Here is an 18,674-nt window from a genome sequence, read left to right on the forward strand (position 1 = left end):
GATGTATATTTGTGAATATTAAGGACCGAGATTTGTTAAGCCTCAAATGGTTTCAAACAGTTTAAGTTATCAAGTTTGAAGTATTGATTGATAATGTAAGGAGGAGCTTATATTCCGTTTTTGAAAACCACATCAGTATTCTTCACTAAATTAATTTTAGAGTGTGCTGTTTGAAACTTTTTGAAAATTTGAGAACTGTAAATTTACGTAGATAAGTATATTTGATATTTGTTCTTATTTGTTTTTTGGAAATTTTTTCGTTTTATTATTGTGTTTTTGTTTTGAATCTGGACAAATGTTATTCGATTCAAATAACCCAGTTACTTCTCCAGATTAGATTATGAGAATAATAGATATTTGATGAATTCTTCTACATGAGCTTTAAGAAAGTATGGAGTACAATTTTATGTTCCACTATTACATTGTAAATATCTCATATTTTATCCAGACAAGCACACAACCTATACAACTATGTAATCAATTAATATTTAAAATAAATAGAACTACCCAAACGATGTTTCATTGAAATAAAACTCAAATATATCTTAGAATTGCAGGAAGAGAAGAAGCCTCAAAAAATAATCCTGATGTAATATTCAATCTCATCCTTCAAAGTACTGTTTCATGTTCTTTTCGAACAAACACCATATAATATTCCCCTCTACAACTATTCAAGTAAAAGGGAGAATGAAGATTTTTAGTCATTTCAACAAATATGAATAGAGTGTTACTACACAGTTCATCGAATGATCAACTTGTAGTGTGATGAGTAACTTTAAAATTAAAGTTAACATATACAACTGCAAAATTCTATAAATATGAAAAAAAACTCTAGCAATGGTTGTAGCATTGTGCTTTTTCGTCCTTTACTCAGCAATTTGTAATCAGCTTGCTTCAAAAAGGTCTCAATTGCGAGATATTTTGAGTTTTGTGGGAAAATTCTCAAGGGGTTTAATTGGAGAATATTTTTACCAATGAACCTTAATAATATATTTATATTTATTTGAACCTAATCCTAGAAAAAATGAATTAATAGTTTGAATGGGTGTATGTATCCAAGAATTCAATTTGGAGAATTCATGTGTAAGCCATCTATACACAATTGACTGAACTAATTCATGTCTCAGCCAACCAAGAAAAGAATTCTGTAACGTACGTTACTACAAAAACTTGGTTTGAGCTACTTTTCCTAGATGTCGCGATATAAAGAATCCTGTAACGTGTACTTCATTTCCAAAGCTAAAATGGAACTATTTCCTAGATGTCACCCTATAGGCGAATTCTAGAAAAATGGTGGATGCGCTATATCCAAACAAATAATTTGTATATAGTTTTTTAATTTTGGATAAAGCATTATCTTCTATTGAAGAAATATTCGTACTAATCAACAAGATAGATAACTTTTGTTTTGAATAGTCTGGAATTCATTTCGCAAACACCAAAAACGTTTTCATCCCTAAAGTGATCATAAAATTTCCTTTACTCTCGATAGATTTGAAAAATACAAAGATAAAAAACAAAAATATCTTGAATAAAATTTTTATTTAAAATATTCCACTTGATTAAATATGAAAAAAGAAAAATCACACTTTCACATATTTTCTGAAGAAGGATTACCTCCATTTGGAGGACTTGGCGTAGAACTCACAGAGCTCAATGTTTCTTCCTTCAATTTTATTTTGTTAGGATCTTTCTCTTTTTTCTCTTTGCCATGCTTGTGCTCATGTTTATGTTTGTGTTTATGCTTATGTTTTTTCTTATCTTTTTTCTTCTTCTTTATCTGAAAATATTAGTCGTTAAATTGTGTGAAAATTCGAAAATAAATGCTTTTACCTTCATTAGATCGTCTTTTTCTTTCTTCGGTTTTGGTTCCCCATCTGGTTTGAACATTCCAGGTTCAAAACCTACGGGACCACTGAGACCCATTCCAGGCAAAGAAACAGAGTTGTCAGAATAATATTCTTGTTTAACAGCTACTGTTTGATTTGAGTCAACATGTAAATCCAAAGGCTCTTCCTGCAGAAAACATCAAGATATATTGATTGTTTTATCACTCATTAAAAAAAAAAAAATTAAAATTTTCTCACCTTAATCTTTTCATCTGTCACAATAACATCAGTCATCATGTCAACTTGCTCCTCTATAACCATCCCACTGGCCAAATCTCTGTGTGAGGATTCCATAAGGGATTTTATCCCACTAGTGGAAGGAACTGGAGATTTTTCTTTTTTGAAAACTGATGAGGAAGTTTTGAAACTTCTCATTGATTGGATGTCATGCCTTTGCTTCTCGAGGCTCAAAATACCTTCCATTTTAGGATCAGGCAAACAAAATGGTTTCTTGGTTCCGTAAAATGCGTAATAAATATCTACCATATCACAACGTAGACGAGAATCATGCGAAAACATACCGCTGAAAAGTTTCAACATTTAAATTTTTTTTAAGCTTGAATTTACAGAATTAAGGGGTGTTTTTTTAGAGCTATAGAACTTTAAATTGAAATAAAACAACGATGGATTATTCGATTGGCATGAATTTTATTTATCCGCAAGATAATCTTGTGGCATTACTTTTTAAATATGATTTCTGGCATATGACCGCCACGGCTGGCTCGGATGTAGTCCAATTTTCGATTACTTTTCCAACATTTCTGGCCGTATATCGGCAATAACACGGCGAATGTTGTCTCCCAAATGGTCAAGTGTTTATGGCTTATCCGCATAGACCAATGACTTTACATAGCCCCACAGAAAGTAGTCTAGCGGTTTTAAATCACAAGATCTTGGAGGCCAATTCACAGGTCCAAAACGTGAAATTAGGCGGTCACCAAACGTGTCTTGCAATAAATCGATTGTGATACGAGCTGTGTGACATGTTGCGCCGTCTTGTTGGAACCACAGCTCCTGGAAATCATGGTTGTTCAATTCAGGAATGAAAAAGTTGGTAATCAAGTCTCTATACCGATCACCATTGACTGTAACGTTCTGGCCATCATCGTTTTTGAAGAAGTACGGACCAATGATTCCACCCGCCCATAAAGCCACCAAACAGCCAGTTTTGAGGATTAGCTTCACTCCAAATGCGGCAGTTTTGTTTGTTGACGTAGCCATTCAACCAGAAGTGCGCTTCATCGCTATTTAAACAAAATAAATTGGACGTAGTGCGCGATACGTATTCCGCACAGAGCCATTATTTTCGAAATAAAATTGCACTATTTGCAAGCGTTGTTCAGGCGTGAGTCAATTCATGGTGAATTGCCAAACCAAACTGAGAATAAATCACTTGACAGCTGTTAAATCGGTCGCCATCTTGAACAGTAATGCCAACTTAAAATTATATACCTCGAAAAAAAAACACCCTATACTCACTTTATATTCGTCCAAAGCCTTTCAACCAATTCCGGTTTATCAAGCCGATTCCTTTGTGCTCTTTTGAAGGGAGGATTTTGGATAAGCATTGCAGCAAGTTTATGCTTAAGACCTGAATCAGGATCGTTTTCCAACAAATCAAATAAGAATTCGAGATCTTCCGTTCTACCATCTGCTTGAACAAAATCTACCAAACATTCCAATGCAGCTATTCTAACATCTGAAAAAATAATAAATGCATAAGGAAAAACTATTCTCGAAAATTATTAAAGTTGTCGATGAGAAATTTGAAAGAAAAACAAGTTAACACAATTTAACAAAATTACATACAACATACAACTTTGCTTCCGCCGTTTTTTTTTTTCAAACTTCGAGGCTTTATTGTAAAAAACTCATTTTAGATTCAAAGTATTGTCCATCGCTGACCACTAATTTCTCCCATCTTTCGGGCAGCGCACGAATTCCGCGTTGAAAAAACTGGTCAACTTTTGAAGCGATCCAATTTTTTACTTCTTGATAATACCGGAAATACTGGTCAGCCAGGCCGTGTGCCATTGATCGAAACAAGTGATAGTACGAGGGAGCAACGTCTGGAGAATACGGCGGATGGGATAGGACTTCCCATTTTAACGTTTCCAAGTATGTCTTGACAACTTTCGCAACATGGGGTCGAGCATTGTCATGCTGTGAAATTATTTTATCATGTCTCTCGTTGTATTTCGGCCGTTTGTCTTTCAATGCTCGGCTCAAATGCATTAATTACGTTCGATAACGATCGCCTGTGATTATTTAAATCGGTTTTAACCACTCATAATACACTACGCCGAGCTGGTCCCACCAAATACTGATAATGACCTTGGAACCGTGAATATTCGGTTTGGCCGTCAACGTGGAAGCATGGCCTAGATAGCCCTATCATTTTCTGCGCTGGGATTATTGTAATGAATCCATTTTTCATCTTCAGTCGCAATGCGAAGCATAAATCCATTCCGTCTTTGCCTTGCAAGCAGCTGTTCACAAGCAAACATAAGCCGTTCAACATCTCTCGGCTTCAACTCGTACAGCACCCAATTTCCTTGTTTCTGAATCATTCCCATGACTTTCAAGCGTTTTGAAATGGCTTGTTGCGTCACTCCCAATGATCCTGCCAATTCTTGTTGCGTTTGAGACGAGTCTTGATCAAATAATGTCTCCAATTCTGCATCATCGAAAACCTTCTCTCTTCCACCGCCATGCTGGTCTTCGACGTCAAAATCACCGTTCTTGAAGCGTTGAAACCACTCTCGGCACATTCTTTCAATAATAGCGGCCTCACCATATGTATTTAAGAGCATTCGATGAGCCTCAGCCGCTTATTTCTTCATATTAAAGTAGAAAATCAAAACCTCCCGCGAACGAGGAGAATTTGGCTCGTGAGCTGACATGTTTAATCGAGAATAACTTCATGATGCAGACACAAATCGACTAATATTTCGATGGCGTTATGTTCACAAATACCTGAGCTTATTGCTACACATTGCTACCACTACAGCCATCTATTGCAAAACGGCGGAAGAAAAAATGTACACCTAATATTTTTCGGAAACACAACAATAGATAATCATAAAGTTGAAAATATATATTGGTACCACGATACTTAATAGAATAGTTGAGGAGAATTTTAAATTTGTATGTTGCTTTTTCTATTATTTTCCTCCACACGTCTAGCTTTTTCGCATTGAAAGGGAAAGCCATAAATCATAGTGTAAAGTGTTACATTTGCAAGCTTTTTTCTAAATAAAATGAGTATATTACTTTCAATTTACTCTGGTAGGCACTTCAGATTGAAACTTACCGATATATTGGCCGTACGAAGCATAAAACTTGAACAAAACAGATTTACTGGGTAAATGACCGTACTTCTGTAGATTCCGTATTGCTTTCAAACACGCACAAGATACAGAATACCTGTAAGACGGCAAAACTTTTTCAAGGTTCAAATACCTCGTTATCTCCTCTAAAATTAACTTGGTATCGGCACTCAAGGTTTCAGAAGTTATTGGTGCTCCTTGTTGAACCGATACAACTGGGGTTACCTGAAAAACGTTCCAATTAAAAAAAATATTAAAAACCAATCGTACCACATTACCGTTCGGCCAAGTGCTTCCACCAATGTCGCTCTATAGTAGTTATCACTATATCTGTTCTTGGAATTATCATTGTATTTGAACAGATCCAACAGGAATCTAACAACTTCCGGAGGACAAATTTTATGTGCATTCCGCAAACCTGACATAGCTAAGGGAATAGTTTTCTGAAGATAATAATGCTGGAAATTGGTGAAATTGTTTTGTTTTATAATATGCGGAGCAGCGAATGAACCAAAAAACTTCCTGAAAATAGCAAGCATAGCAGGGGGACCAGCCCAATTTGCAACCATCGCATTAGCCACCTAAAAAAATCATTTTAAGATTTAACTAATACTAAATTCCTTCTATTTGTTATATTGTGTATTGCATTTTTAAGAAAAAAATTATCTACAGGACTAAATCTGATATTTATCCAACAAAAAGGCTTATTAGGCTAATTGAAAAGTCCCCGGTCTGATGCAGAGATGGCAGTGCTAGTATTAAATCCATATGATTCTTAGTACCAACCTCCAAACGATACGTGTCAAAATTTGACAGCAGTCCAACCATTAGTTTGTGAAATATTGCATTGTGAGTGTAGCTACTTTTGTTATTTGAAAAAAGATGAAAAAAAAAGGAATTTCGTGTGCAGATAAAATATTGCTTTTTGAAGGGAAAAAATACAGTTGAAGCAAAATCTTGTCTTGATGAAGAGTTTCCGGGGTCTGCACCAGGAAAATCTACCATCGTTGATTGGTATGCTAAGTTTAAACGTGGTGAAATGAGCATCGAAGACGGCGAACGCACTGGACGCCCAAAAGAGGCTGTCACCGACGAAAAAATCAAAAAAGTTCACAAAATAATTTTGAATGACTGTAAAGTGAAATTGGTCGAGATAGCAGACATTGTGAAGATATCATCTGAATGTATACATCTTATCAGTCACGAATATTTGTACATGAGAAAGCTGGGTGCAAAATGGGTGCCGCGCGAGCTCACAATCGATCAAAAGCAACAACGTGTTAATGATTCTGAGCAGTGTTTGAAGCTGTTTAAGTGCAATAAATCTGAATTTTTGCGACGATATGTGACAATGGATGAAACATAGCTCCATCATTTCACTCCAGAGTCCAATCGACAGTCAGCTGAGTGGACTGCACACGATGAACCGAATCCAAAGCGAGAAAAAACACAACAGTTAGCTGGCAAGGTTATGGCATCGGTATTCTGGGATGCGTATGGTATAATATTCATTGATTACCTCCAAAAGGGCCAGACCATCAACAGCGATTATTATAACGGCACCATTTGAAAAAAAAAGTTCCGTTTCATCAAGACAATGCTCTGTATCACAAATCAATGGAAAAATGGCAAAATTGCATGAATTGGGCTTCGAATTGCTTCTACATCCACTGTATTCGCCAGATCTGACCACCAGCGACATTTGTCTGTCCTCAGACCTCAAAGAATGCTCGCTGGAAAGCCAATGAAGAAGTAATCGCCGAAACTGAGGCCTATTCAGAAGCGAAAGACAAATCGTACTACAAAAATGGTATCGAAAAGTTGGAAAATCGCTATAATCGCTGTATCACCCTAGAATTTTGCCAAAAAAATGTGTTTTACTATGGTAGACCGGGGACTTTTCAATTGGCCTAATTGTTACTAATGAATTCAGTTGGATTTCTTTTCTGAGTTGATAACATGATAGCTTACGCAAATTCTGCCAATGGAAAATTGTTCACATTTAAGAATTACAACACTTTCTGAAAATGAAAACAGGGAATTCAATGATGAAGTTATGTAACTTAAAAGTAACACCCTTAATATAAATATCAGCGATGTTATTTATTAATTCACCGAAATGAACTTTACTGTCAAGTATTTCAACAGAATTTTTCTATTAACTACGAAGCTTTTACAAAATTTTACTTAAAATATGATCCTTCATTTTGAATTGGATAAAGGGAACCATATTTCAAAAGATCATAGGACTTACTTTTGTGAGACATTGAGCAGCTCTACATCGGACTTCCCAGTAACAGTGCTCGTTTTCTATTGTATCAGTCAAGGCCATTCTAGTTGGAGGTGTGGGATATCGTTCAAGTGCAACAATTGCTTCAATCTGTGCAGTTACATCACGTTCGTGTCTAAGTTGATATTGCCATTGATAATCAGGTTGTTCGATAACTACCGATCTCAAGAGAGTCATTTCAGGATCCAATCTTATCCAAAGTACTGGTGAATCACTTAGAAAAAATCAATAAATAAGTAAACATTTCAAAAGGTTTCATAAAAATGCAACCAACCAAAACACTTCTTAGCCCGGGCGCATATTACCACGCAATCCAATTATGCACTCGAGCAGTAAAGAACTCGCAGAGTGTGTTCGCATATTGGGGGATAAGTTTCTGTATTTTTTGTATGGTTGTAAACCAGTCTGTTCAAGTTTATGACTGAAGCAGGTCTCACATCTGGGTGGGAATTTTGTGTACAGCTGGATAAAAGCTAAGCTGATTAAATTTTGATGCAATTTGTTTACTTGTGTTCTTGTGTTAAAATGTTAGAATACCACGCTTTCTGCATCTGAATCTGATTCAGAGGCCGAACTGAGAAATTTATTATTATTATCTAGGTAGATAAAATAATTATGGTTACATATATTTTTCCTTGGCCGAATCCAAAATTTCATCATTGAAAATGTTAAACGTGATGCTTAAATTTTTGAGGACCTTCGGGAATGGTTCTTCACAATAGTATATTCTACAACAAATTGCAGAATGGTCTCTTATTTCCAACACGAATGCGAAATTCGACGAGCAACGAAGGAGAGAGTTTTCGAAGACATAAGTGTTGGAATTGCATTCTGCAACGAGTGTTAGACGATATTTTCTCCATTTCACTCAATTTTTGTGAAATATTGTCGAATTTTAATGCAAAATTCAGATTATACATCCTAGTAACTTTTGTAATGTATCTTGGCAGTTCCGAAAATTGACAGATTACGGAATTTGAATCGTAAGTTTCGAGTTTTTAAATCATTTATAATTACGCATGAAACTCGTCAATTATGTCTGACGAAATCTATCTAATAACAGCAGAATTAAGAGAAATCGCGAACAATGTTGCAAATTATTTCTCTATATCTAAATTGTATTATATTTACAATTGAAGTGTTTTGAAATTTGATAGGATCGGAAGTCAGTCTAGACAACCATAAAACGAAAAATTTAACTGCAAACAATGCTGTAATGAGTTCATTACAGCACTGTTTCTAGTTCTGTAATGTACTCATTACGAAACTAAAATAGAGAAAATACTGTACAACACCAGGCAGTGAGATTGTGCCACAATATGCGGCCGGGCTTACATCCTGATAGTCAAAATTTCAAATTTTTCCAAATTTCATTTGAATAATAATAATACATACACTATAATCAAGAAGTACCATTAAACTGTAAATAGAACAGAATTGTGTTAGTGTTTTTTCAAATCTATTTTATCTCCCCCAAAATAATATTCATCTGAAATGAAACACTTGTGCTGATGCATGATCCAAGCATCCGTGCACTTCTGATAGGCCTCTGAAAAAATGGCCTTTTGTTCGACGGCTTCAAATCACTCAAATTTTTCTTCAGAGGCCGTCCAGAATGAGGAAAATTTTCGCAAACCTCACAACCGCTTTCGAAATCACTTATATGCTCTGGGTTTTGGAAGAACTGAGTCCTCAAGGGTTTTCTGAGACATTTTTACCGAATCGACGCACAAAATTTCGTCTGCAACACAAAATTCAAACTATTTACTCAACAGAATCATACAATTACAATTTTCTGGTACTTTTTGATTATAGTCAATTATTAACGGAGCGATTATTTTAATAACTTACTCCATAGCACTCAAGTCCATATCAACTTCTTCCCCGGTGCACAAAGGAATTTTTTTCTTTTTGTTTCTTCTACTTTTCGAGTGGCACGTAATATCAGCTTTAACCACTGTATTTTCAATCTGGAGCATATGTTTAAAGGTGCCATCGAGTTCTTGAAGGGTGACTAGAAGGGGTCCAACATATTTTTTTATTCCTAATTGTTTTGTCGCATCTTGTCGAATTTCTAATTCAATTGTGTTTCTAATAAAAGACAAAGTGGCAATGAATAGAATAATTATTAACTTTTGCGTATGAACAATTTACCTCTTTCTGTTAAAGTTGGATGTAAGATGAAACTTTGCATGGCCTCCCGTTCTAACCCATTGATCGATAAAAACGGCCATATCTTTTCCCGTTACAGTAAATATAGCTTTAGTGAAAACATTGGTACTAATGAGCATGTGGCCCCAAAGACAGCTTCTTATTTTTTGAGTGGCAGCGTTCATAGCCAATGATAGTTGTTTATTGAATACCTGGAATATACCATAATATTTGATGATACTTTTCAGAGAACAGTAGATCAATCAAATTTCAAATTCGCATTGAAATTCAACATTCAATAAAGAAATGTACTATGGGTATGGTCCGTATATCACCTTGGTTACTATGGTTAGTAAGTTGGTGGTCCGAATATGTCAAATTCCTCAAAATCCGGTGACTATTTCCTCAAACTTCGGTGAGTCATCTGTCACCAGAGCAATCGTACTTTTATTTTGGTTAGGTTTGGTAACCACGCCCACTTGGCTTGGCAGTTGTCATTTTAATTTTCAGATTATTGTTTATGAACATTTTTCACGACATCTAACATTCAAAAACTTCATTATTTTAATTATGAAACAAATACCCTTCAGAGCCATTAAGAAGTTGTTTATAAATTAAAAAGATCAACCATTTATAACTTCCAAAATTCTTTCAAAAAAAAATTTGGTTGACAAGTGACAAGAGTCAAGCGGTCCGTAAATAGGAAGCAGGTTACCTGAAACATTGAAAACCACTAGTAACCGCTCTGAAATTCTAGGCGATATACGGACCATACCCTAGATTGAACAATGGCCTTTTAAATTCATCAATAAAGAACTGTTATTATTATTTTATCTATAAAAACCCTCTATTGCTAGAATAGGATTCACAATAGGTGAATCACCCATTTATAAAACAATTAGGGTAGATTCACATAAACCTGTATAAGAAATAGCGAGGATCGGTATGAATTCAAAATATCTTATAAATTTTAGTTTTTTACTGAACTTACCTGAAGTAGTAGTTCTTGCCCAATTCTGTGCTCCAACATTCTCATCACCAACATGGACTTTTTGTGGAGTGCTTCCACATACATAGGGGACATCGTGTGGAGGTTTCTTATTGAAAAATAGAATTTTTCAGGCTCATGACTACTACTTGTTTGAGGCGTATTTACACCTACTGGAAGAGGTTGAGGTGGTTGGCTTGGATCTGAAAATCATTGTTATTTCATAGTAATCTTTGAAACATATAAATTGTGTAGATAAAAGGAAGAATTTTAAGTATGAAACACCTCATTTATCTCAAAAACGAATTCATAGCTATAACTCGGAAATTATGACATATATACAGGGTGATCCACTTGAAATAACAAAGTTCATTATTACACCGGAAAAAGGAAAGAAATCTGACAACAATGTTAGTACCAACACAATATCGCCATATCAGAAGATCCTTGCACACCAAAAGCTATACAAATCGTGCAATGGTTTTCCAAGATAAATGAGGCTTTCCATACTTAAAATACCCTTTGTATAAAAAAACAGTAAATATATTAAACAACATATATTAAACAACATATAAATATATTAAACAATCAATCTTTAGATAAACCACAGACCAACAAGACAAATCACTTCACAGTTTGTAGGTATATGTTTTTTAGACCTTACAAACTATCAAAGCAATTATCGTATCGAAAATGGAAGAGTCAACCATTTTTCTTTACAAAATTTAAAACAAATTTGAACTATCTGATAGACTATTCAATTTTTATTTGTTTAGGACATAGAGTAATTGATATAGATAGAAGGAATATACGCAAATTTTTACATGTCCCCAACATGGTTAAATTACGTTGTCAAATACACAATTTCACTATATCGTTATGAATGTATATTATATTGAATGAAATATATTTATTTGAGTGATTCCCGATTAAATATGCAAATTTGAATATTTGGAATCCGATATTTTTCCTAATTGTCGAATTTCTAATGAGCAGAATATTTATTATTTTCTGTATCTACCTGCTGAAATTCCAAATTTGGCACAATTTGCTCTCCTAGTGTCATCGGATGTTTCACATCGTTTGGCGCGCTTGAAGTTTGTTTTCTGAATTTCTGATAAATTTAGCTATTCATCTCAATATATTTTGAGTTAATATGAAACGTTGATCCACTATGGGATATAAGAAATGCGTTCTTTGTGCAGAAACTCGCGAATTGAGTGAAATATCGTATCACTGATTAGTTTTCATTCTCGCTCGCTTCCTGTCAAATTTGACAGTTCATGTTGGGAACAAAATTTCCTTAATGAAAATGACATATGCTCCCTCTACCAATGTTTAGTACTCTGAGGTTTAGGATAACAAACAAGCAATATTTTTTCTTGTAAGTAATTGGTTACATCAAGCAGGAACAAAATAAAATATAAAATAATAGTAATAGCATAAGTGCCCTGATTCACACATCCTGAAGCTCTCTCAAATTGTTCATACACAGGTGAAGGCTCGATTCAAGGTCACGAAAACTTATCTAGCGATTTCAAATACTACTTACCTAAGACAATTCCTCCATACTTTTCCTCATACTGTACAACTTCAAGAAGCATATTTTGGACAACGGCTCTATAATAATTATTTCCAAAACTTTTTCTGCAGTACAAACCGCAAAGATATTGACTGATTCCCTTGTTTAACCACATATCTGACCAATTTTGCATGGAAATAAAGCAGCCAAAAAATTGTTCTGCAACAGCTTGTGCCATAATCCTTCTTGTCTCGAAGACTTGATCAATAATAACACCAGAATGGAGGAGATCTACCCTTAGAATGCTCATAGTAGCATAAGATCTATAATCTTCGTCTGCTTCATCAACAAATACTTGTTTGTAACAACTATATGGGTATCTATAAATATAAATGAAATATATTTTGGATGAAAATACACATATTTAAAACATATTTTGCAACTAATCAAACCATAATATTTAATAATGTGTAAGGTTATTATTATTAAAATAAATTTTTAATAGAAACTTGATAAATGGTTCTTTATACAAATTGCAGTAAGACGCTCACCTGTTGGACATTGTTTCCTCATAGAATTCAAAAGCTTCATGAACATATCGAGAAGTTACTTTCAGAAGTGGCATCAAATGAGGTAAGCAAAAATGTGTCACTTCATGCATGAACGGATCAACTAGGACTTCAAAGTGCCCCACAGCCAATGAAATATTAGGAGCGCAAGTTGGTACATTCAAAGTGTAATGGTAAGTCTTTCTTCTCATATCTGGAGTAAAGACTACTTCAATAAGATCTCCGTTAGAAACTGCTGTCATATCTTCATCTACAGTAAATTCTAGCTTCCATGTACATACTTCAGCATAACTATCAACACAGGGAAACCATAACCTAGTTGCATTCTGGTGTCCGTGGGTAAACAAATGGGCAGTTTTCTAAAATAATTTAGATGAATTATATATGTATACCATATCAAATGCAAAATAGATTCTTACTTCAGCATTACCACCCTCTTTCTTGGGAGGAACAACAAAGTGAATTCCTCCTTGCGGTTGTTCTAGTGAAAACTCTATTCCTACTCTCAAAGCTGTACCTTCAGCTATCAAATGTGTTGCTTCAGGTGGAACTGTTATAACGAGTTCACCTGCATTATTGTCTGGATCTACTTTTAAAGATGCATTCAAGTGATGCTGAGAAAAGGTTTCAATGTTCCTCCTAAAAGTTATGCAAGTATTATTAAATGCAAAGTCAGTCCAACGGAGGGAAAAACTTACGTTTCTGAATCTGATTGACATACATCCAGAAAAGGATCAAAATACTGAAAATGTGCCTCATATTCTTCATTTAGAGTTACTCTGTATATTCGACACTGTTTTGCATTAAGCTTGATTTGTCGTAAATTATTTCGGTCTGGAACAACAGTCAGCTCTACACATCCCTGAAAAAATTCATATCATTGTGACAATCAGTTTCAACAATCGAAGTTTTAAAACTTACTATGATACTTTTCCTTTCGAAGCTTATACCTGTAAGACTGACCAGTTGATGGGCTGTAAAGAAAATATCATAATAAAATAACCTAAAAAACACATATATTATGAACTAAAATTGAAATACTTATAATTTGAATGGACGGCAATTGTCCCCAGTAGTACGTTCGTTACTCATGATTTATTTGTCCCTTTATATCTGTATAATATATTAAAATAATACATTTTAAGTATTAACCACAATCAGATGACCTGTAGCATTGTTTACAAATGTTGATGTTTATGTTTTTACAGTCATAGAGTAACATGCATTTTTTCTTTTTTTTTATTCAATGTGTTTGATTGATGACCATCTGCAAATCAGAGAAGCGACCTCTACGAGTCGGGTTGGTTTCTAATTATTCTATCTTTACTCATTACGGCCATTTAGGTTCTTACTGTTATTTTTATTAATTCGGGGGTTCACTAAAGCAGGGATGGGTTATATACCCAACCGAAATTGTTATTTTTCAACAAATTTTAAGAAAGAGGCCCCACAACACATGAAATAACCCAGCAGAAGTATGAGTTTTTCCGGAAAAATATGAACAGGTCAATTTTCATTTAGAAAGGGAAATGCTTTATGTGTACATAAGTTATATATAATTCCAATTTATTCATTTCAATAATTTTTGATATTGTGTTTCATTCGGTAATATAACTAAACGATTCATTTTCGTGCCATATAAGTGCATTGATTATTATTCTTATTAATTAGTTCACCTTGTATTATCATAAGCGGCGAATTTTTAGTTGATAAATATATTTCTCTAATTCTGTGGTTATTCCGTTCATTCTTCCACATCTTGTAGAACAAAATCGTGCGAGAATATATCAGAAACGCACAGTTTTCATGGTTATATTTTATTATTCTATGTTGGTACTCCGAACTTTCCGCCACGGCTTTATCTGTCAATTCATCAATTTGCCTTAAAGAAATCAGTTCTGCCAACCAACATTTTTCAATGCAAAAATCACTAAAATATATTTATGGAAATATTTCATTAATTTCAATGAAAATGCAATGAATTAGAGAAAATAATGTATAATACTCGTACAGAAGGCTCATTCTACCACTCGTTCATTCCAAAACTCGCCACTTCGTGGCTCGTTTTTGAATTTTGAACTCGTGGAAGAATATCAATGCCTTCTGCACTTGTATTATAAATAACTATGGTGTTTGTAGAGTACTCATAGTGGATCATGCTATATAGTAAAACTTACTATTTGTCTCAGAACCATGATAGTAGATGAAATAGTATGTTTTATACCTAGATTTGAATACTATTTGATTCAAAATCTATCACATCAATAATCAAGTTTTGATAATAATTAGTATAGTATATCCAAAGACACTTGGAGGAAGCCATAATATTTGAATTGCACAAGGGTTTTCCAAGTTTCCAGAAATTTCTTTGGAGTCCGCGAATTTTTTGCCTAAAAATACTTTCAAATGAACCCAATTATTTAGCGGATCGCGGTATCCACTTCAAAGAGACATCTGGCCAAGTGCTTTTATGGACTAGTTCAAGTGACTTTGGATATACTATACGTGCTTATTGATTTTCATTATGATATTACAAATTATTTTCAAGCAAGCTCTGAGTTCGTTGCAATGAAATGCAGTGACGGCTCGTGCCCTCGAGATGTGGGTCGGCCACACACACACATATATACAGGGTGTTTCATCATAAACTGGACAAACATATATATTCGTGTAGAGGACATCGGGAGAATCATTTTTGCCTTATACAATATATCCCGTTTTCGACGCATAAGCGAGATACAGGGTGTTAAACGTCAATTTTGAGCAATATTCTTATGGGTGTGGTCAGTTTTGTATAACACTCAAAGAAACGGTTTTTGGTCAAATCTCAGTATTTTTGGGTCCTCTATTCAGAAAAGTTGATGAAATCCGAAAAAAGAATTACAAAATGGCGGAAAACCTGCAACGTTCCTAATTTTTTTTTCCGGTGGTCAAATTGAATTTTAGTTTCTGAATGAACACAATTTTCTAAGAATTTCTGTGCAAAAATTTTTTCAAAAATCGAACACAAATTTTTTTTTACATGTCTACAGTGATAAAAAAATTTCACCCGAAATGGATGAAATTTTGTACAATTGTACTCCTTCAATTATCAATCACGAATATGAAAACAGAATTGTAAAATATTAAACGGTTCTGTTACTACAACCATTCAAATGTTTCGTTCAATCCTCCAAAAAAAATTTAGAATGGCTTCTTAGAGTCAAAATTATTAAATTATTGCTATTTCCAAAAATTCCGGATGCTAAAATGTATTTATACAAAAAAAATTCTGTGAAACTTAGTTGGGAGTCGAACCCTCGATTCCAACGTAAATATTAATGAAGAAATTAAGCCAGTTCTAAGGATATTAATATTCGTTGCTAAGCAACGGAAGTTCGTAGCTCATAGAATTCTACTGGTTACTTGAATTTCACTGAATATAATCTGACTCAGCGGAATATCTTCAAGAAGATCTGGCAGAATCTTCGTCAGGAGGTGATAATAGCCGTTTCCAGTCAATGTTTGAGGAAGAATGTATGGTCCGATAATGAATTTATTTTTTATTCCCGCCCAAACATTAACTGAAAATCTCTTCTGGCTATTTTTTGATACCGTGGCATGCGGATTTTCTCTATGCCATAAAATATTATTTTTTCTGTTGAAGAAACCATCCCTATGAAAAGTAACTTCATCCGTAAATAAAATTTGATGGAGAAAATCCTTATTTTTACGCACTCTTCTCAAAATAAACTGACAGAATTCTTTTCTTCTATGAAAATCACCGTCTTCTAAAGTTTGGCAAAGTTGGAAATGAAACGGATGGAAGCTGTTCCTTCTGAGTACTCTCCAAACAGTAGTTTTACTTTTATTCACTGGAGGGTGGTTCGAAAGAGTTCTTGTTGAAATCATTGGGTTATCTCCTACTAAATTAAGGATGCGATCATCGTTTGTTCTTATTGTTTCCTTCTTTTTCCGGTGCAAACTTCCTTCTTCACGTAATTTGCGTACTGTTTCATAAAAAGTTGTGAAGTTTGGCAAATTTCTGCTTGGAAATCTGCGGGAGTAAATTTCCCATGCTTTTCTGCCTGAGCAATTCGCTTCATAATAAGCCTGCACAATATCATTTTTTTCCAAAAGAGAATAGTTCATTTTCGTTTCCAAACAAATTCGTGTCACGATACTTGCGAAATTATATTCAGTGAAATTCAAATAACCAGTAGAATTCTATGAGCTACGAACTTCCGTTGCTTAGCAACGAATATTAATATCCTTAGAACTGTCTTAATTTCTTCATTAATACCTACGTTGGAATCGAGGGTTCGACTCCCAACTAAGTTTCACCGAATTTTTTTTGTATAAATACATTTTAGCATCCGGAATTTTTGGAAATAGCAATAATTTAATAATTTTGACTCTAAGAAGCCATTCTAAATTTTTTTTGGAGGTTTGAACGAAACATTTGAATGGTTGTAGTAACAGAACCGTTTAATATTTTACAATTCTGTTTTCATATTCGTGATTGATAATTGAAGGAGTACAATTGTACAAAATTTCATCCATTTCGGATGAAATTTTTTTATCACTGTAGACATGTAAAAAAAAATTTGTGTTCGATTTTTGAAAAAAGTTTTGCACAGAAATTCTTAGAAAATTGTGTTCATTCAGAAACTAAAATTCAATTTGACCACCGGAAAAAAAAATTAGGAACGTTGCAGGTTTTCCGCCATTTTGTAATTCTTTTTTCGGATTTCATCAACTTTTCTGAATAGAGGACCCAAAAATACTGAGATTTGACCAAAAACCGTTTCTCTGAGTGTTATACAAAATTGACCACACCCATAAGAATATTGCTCAAAATTGACGTTTAACACCCTGTATCTCGCTTATGCGTCGAAAACGGGATATATTGTATAAGGCAAAAATGATTCTCCCGATGTCCTCTACACGAATATATATGTTTGTCCAGTTTATGATGAAACACCCTGTATATATATATATATATATATATATATATATATATATATATATATATATATATATATATATATATATATATATATATTTTTTTTTTAAATTCACACTAGCGTGGTTATATATATATATATATATATATATATATATATATATATATATATATATATATATATATATATATATATATAAATATATATAAATTTTCCCACACCCCTTATCATACTTATAACTATATAAATGAATATATATAAACAAATAGATTTCCACGTCACCCAAGAGGACGGGTTGGTTTTTTGTTTTTAATGGGAAACCTCACCTAGAATAGCCCTATTATAACCCAATATAAAAATGTAGTTCTCAAATCAATGAAAACTGAAATAAAATGAAACTCTTGAAAAAACAGAAATAATAAAATATTCAATTATCAACATAAAATATATATTTGAATAAACATAGAGAAAACCTCTCACGAAAACATATAAATAAATGTATAAAATATAAAAAAATCATATAAAGACCACAAAAAATATTGTGGAAATGACCGCATGTATTCTGGTCGAAAATGTATGAGCTTGCTTACCCTTTATTCATTTTTATAGATCAAATCAATTCGACGATCTTTCTTTGTCGCGAAGTCATCAATTATTTTCTCGAAAAAATGTTTCCTCTGGCTAGTTCTTTAACTAAACCTCTTTCGATTGATATCAGTGCCAGGTTATTTAAACGATCTTGAGACATCATGTTCCTACTGAAAGATTTTATTCTTTTGAGTGCTGAAAAATTTCTTTCTACTGACGCGGATGTTGGTGGCAGGGACAAAATCATACAAAATAACTTATATAATTCAGGAACATCGGAAACAATATTATTTGAAAAAATGAATTCCGTAATACCATTCAGCATATTTGAATTGCCGAAGATAGCATTGTCCCAGTACATGATCAGAAAATCAATACCTAACTACTATCGAACGGCATAAA

At 33.8% G+C, this 18,674-nt stretch overlaps 1 protein-coding gene across 1 annotated transcript; it reads right to left on the reverse strand.

Annotated features, from left to right (window-relative positions):
* Positions 1-1,523: 1,523 nt before the first annotated feature.
* LOC123679794 (transcription initiation factor TFIID subunit 2) lies at positions 1,524-13,936 on the reverse strand. Its single transcript, XM_045617281.1, has 16 exons — positions 13,784-13,936; positions 13,660-13,714; positions 13,437-13,600; positions 13,158-13,377; positions 12,721-13,097; positions 12,200-12,549; positions 10,651-10,850; positions 9,663-9,871; positions 9,360-9,599; positions 7,473-7,722; positions 5,497-5,799; positions 5,203-5,443; positions 3,369-3,588; positions 2,088-2,412; positions 1,834-2,016; positions 1,524-1,780 (listed from the first exon to the last, which is right to left on the reverse strand). The coding sequence occupies exons 1-16, from the start codon at positions 13,828-13,830 to the stop codon at positions 1,592-1,594; spliced, it is 3,573 nt and encodes a 1,190-aa protein (XP_045473237.1). The 5' UTR covers positions 13,831-13,936; the 3' UTR covers positions 1,524-1,591.
* Between the last annotated feature and the right edge of the window lie 4,738 nt (positions 13,937-18,674).

The sequence above is a fragment of the Harmonia axyridis genome, chromosome 5 (genome assembly GCF_914767665.1).
Source record: "Harmonia axyridis chromosome 5, icHarAxyr1.1, whole genome shotgun sequence".
Classification (NCBI taxonomy): Eukaryota; Metazoa; Arthropoda; class Insecta; order Coleoptera; family Coccinellidae; genus Harmonia; species Harmonia axyridis.

Bases quoted from the DNA above. Each gene is read 5' to 3' on its own strand.
- LOC123679794 (XM_045617281.1), bottom strand. From the start codon at position 13,830: ATGAGTAACGAACGTACTACTGGGGACAATTGCCGTCCATTCAAATT. The intron at 13,601-13,659 runs GTAAGTTTTAAA...GAATTTTTTCAG, and splicing joins TCGAAAGGAAAAGTATCATA to GGATGTGTAGAGCTGACTGT. The intron at 13,098-13,157 runs GTAAGAATCTAT...AAATTATTTTAG, and splicing joins AAGAGGGTGGTAATGCTGAA to AAAACTGCCCATTTGTTTAC.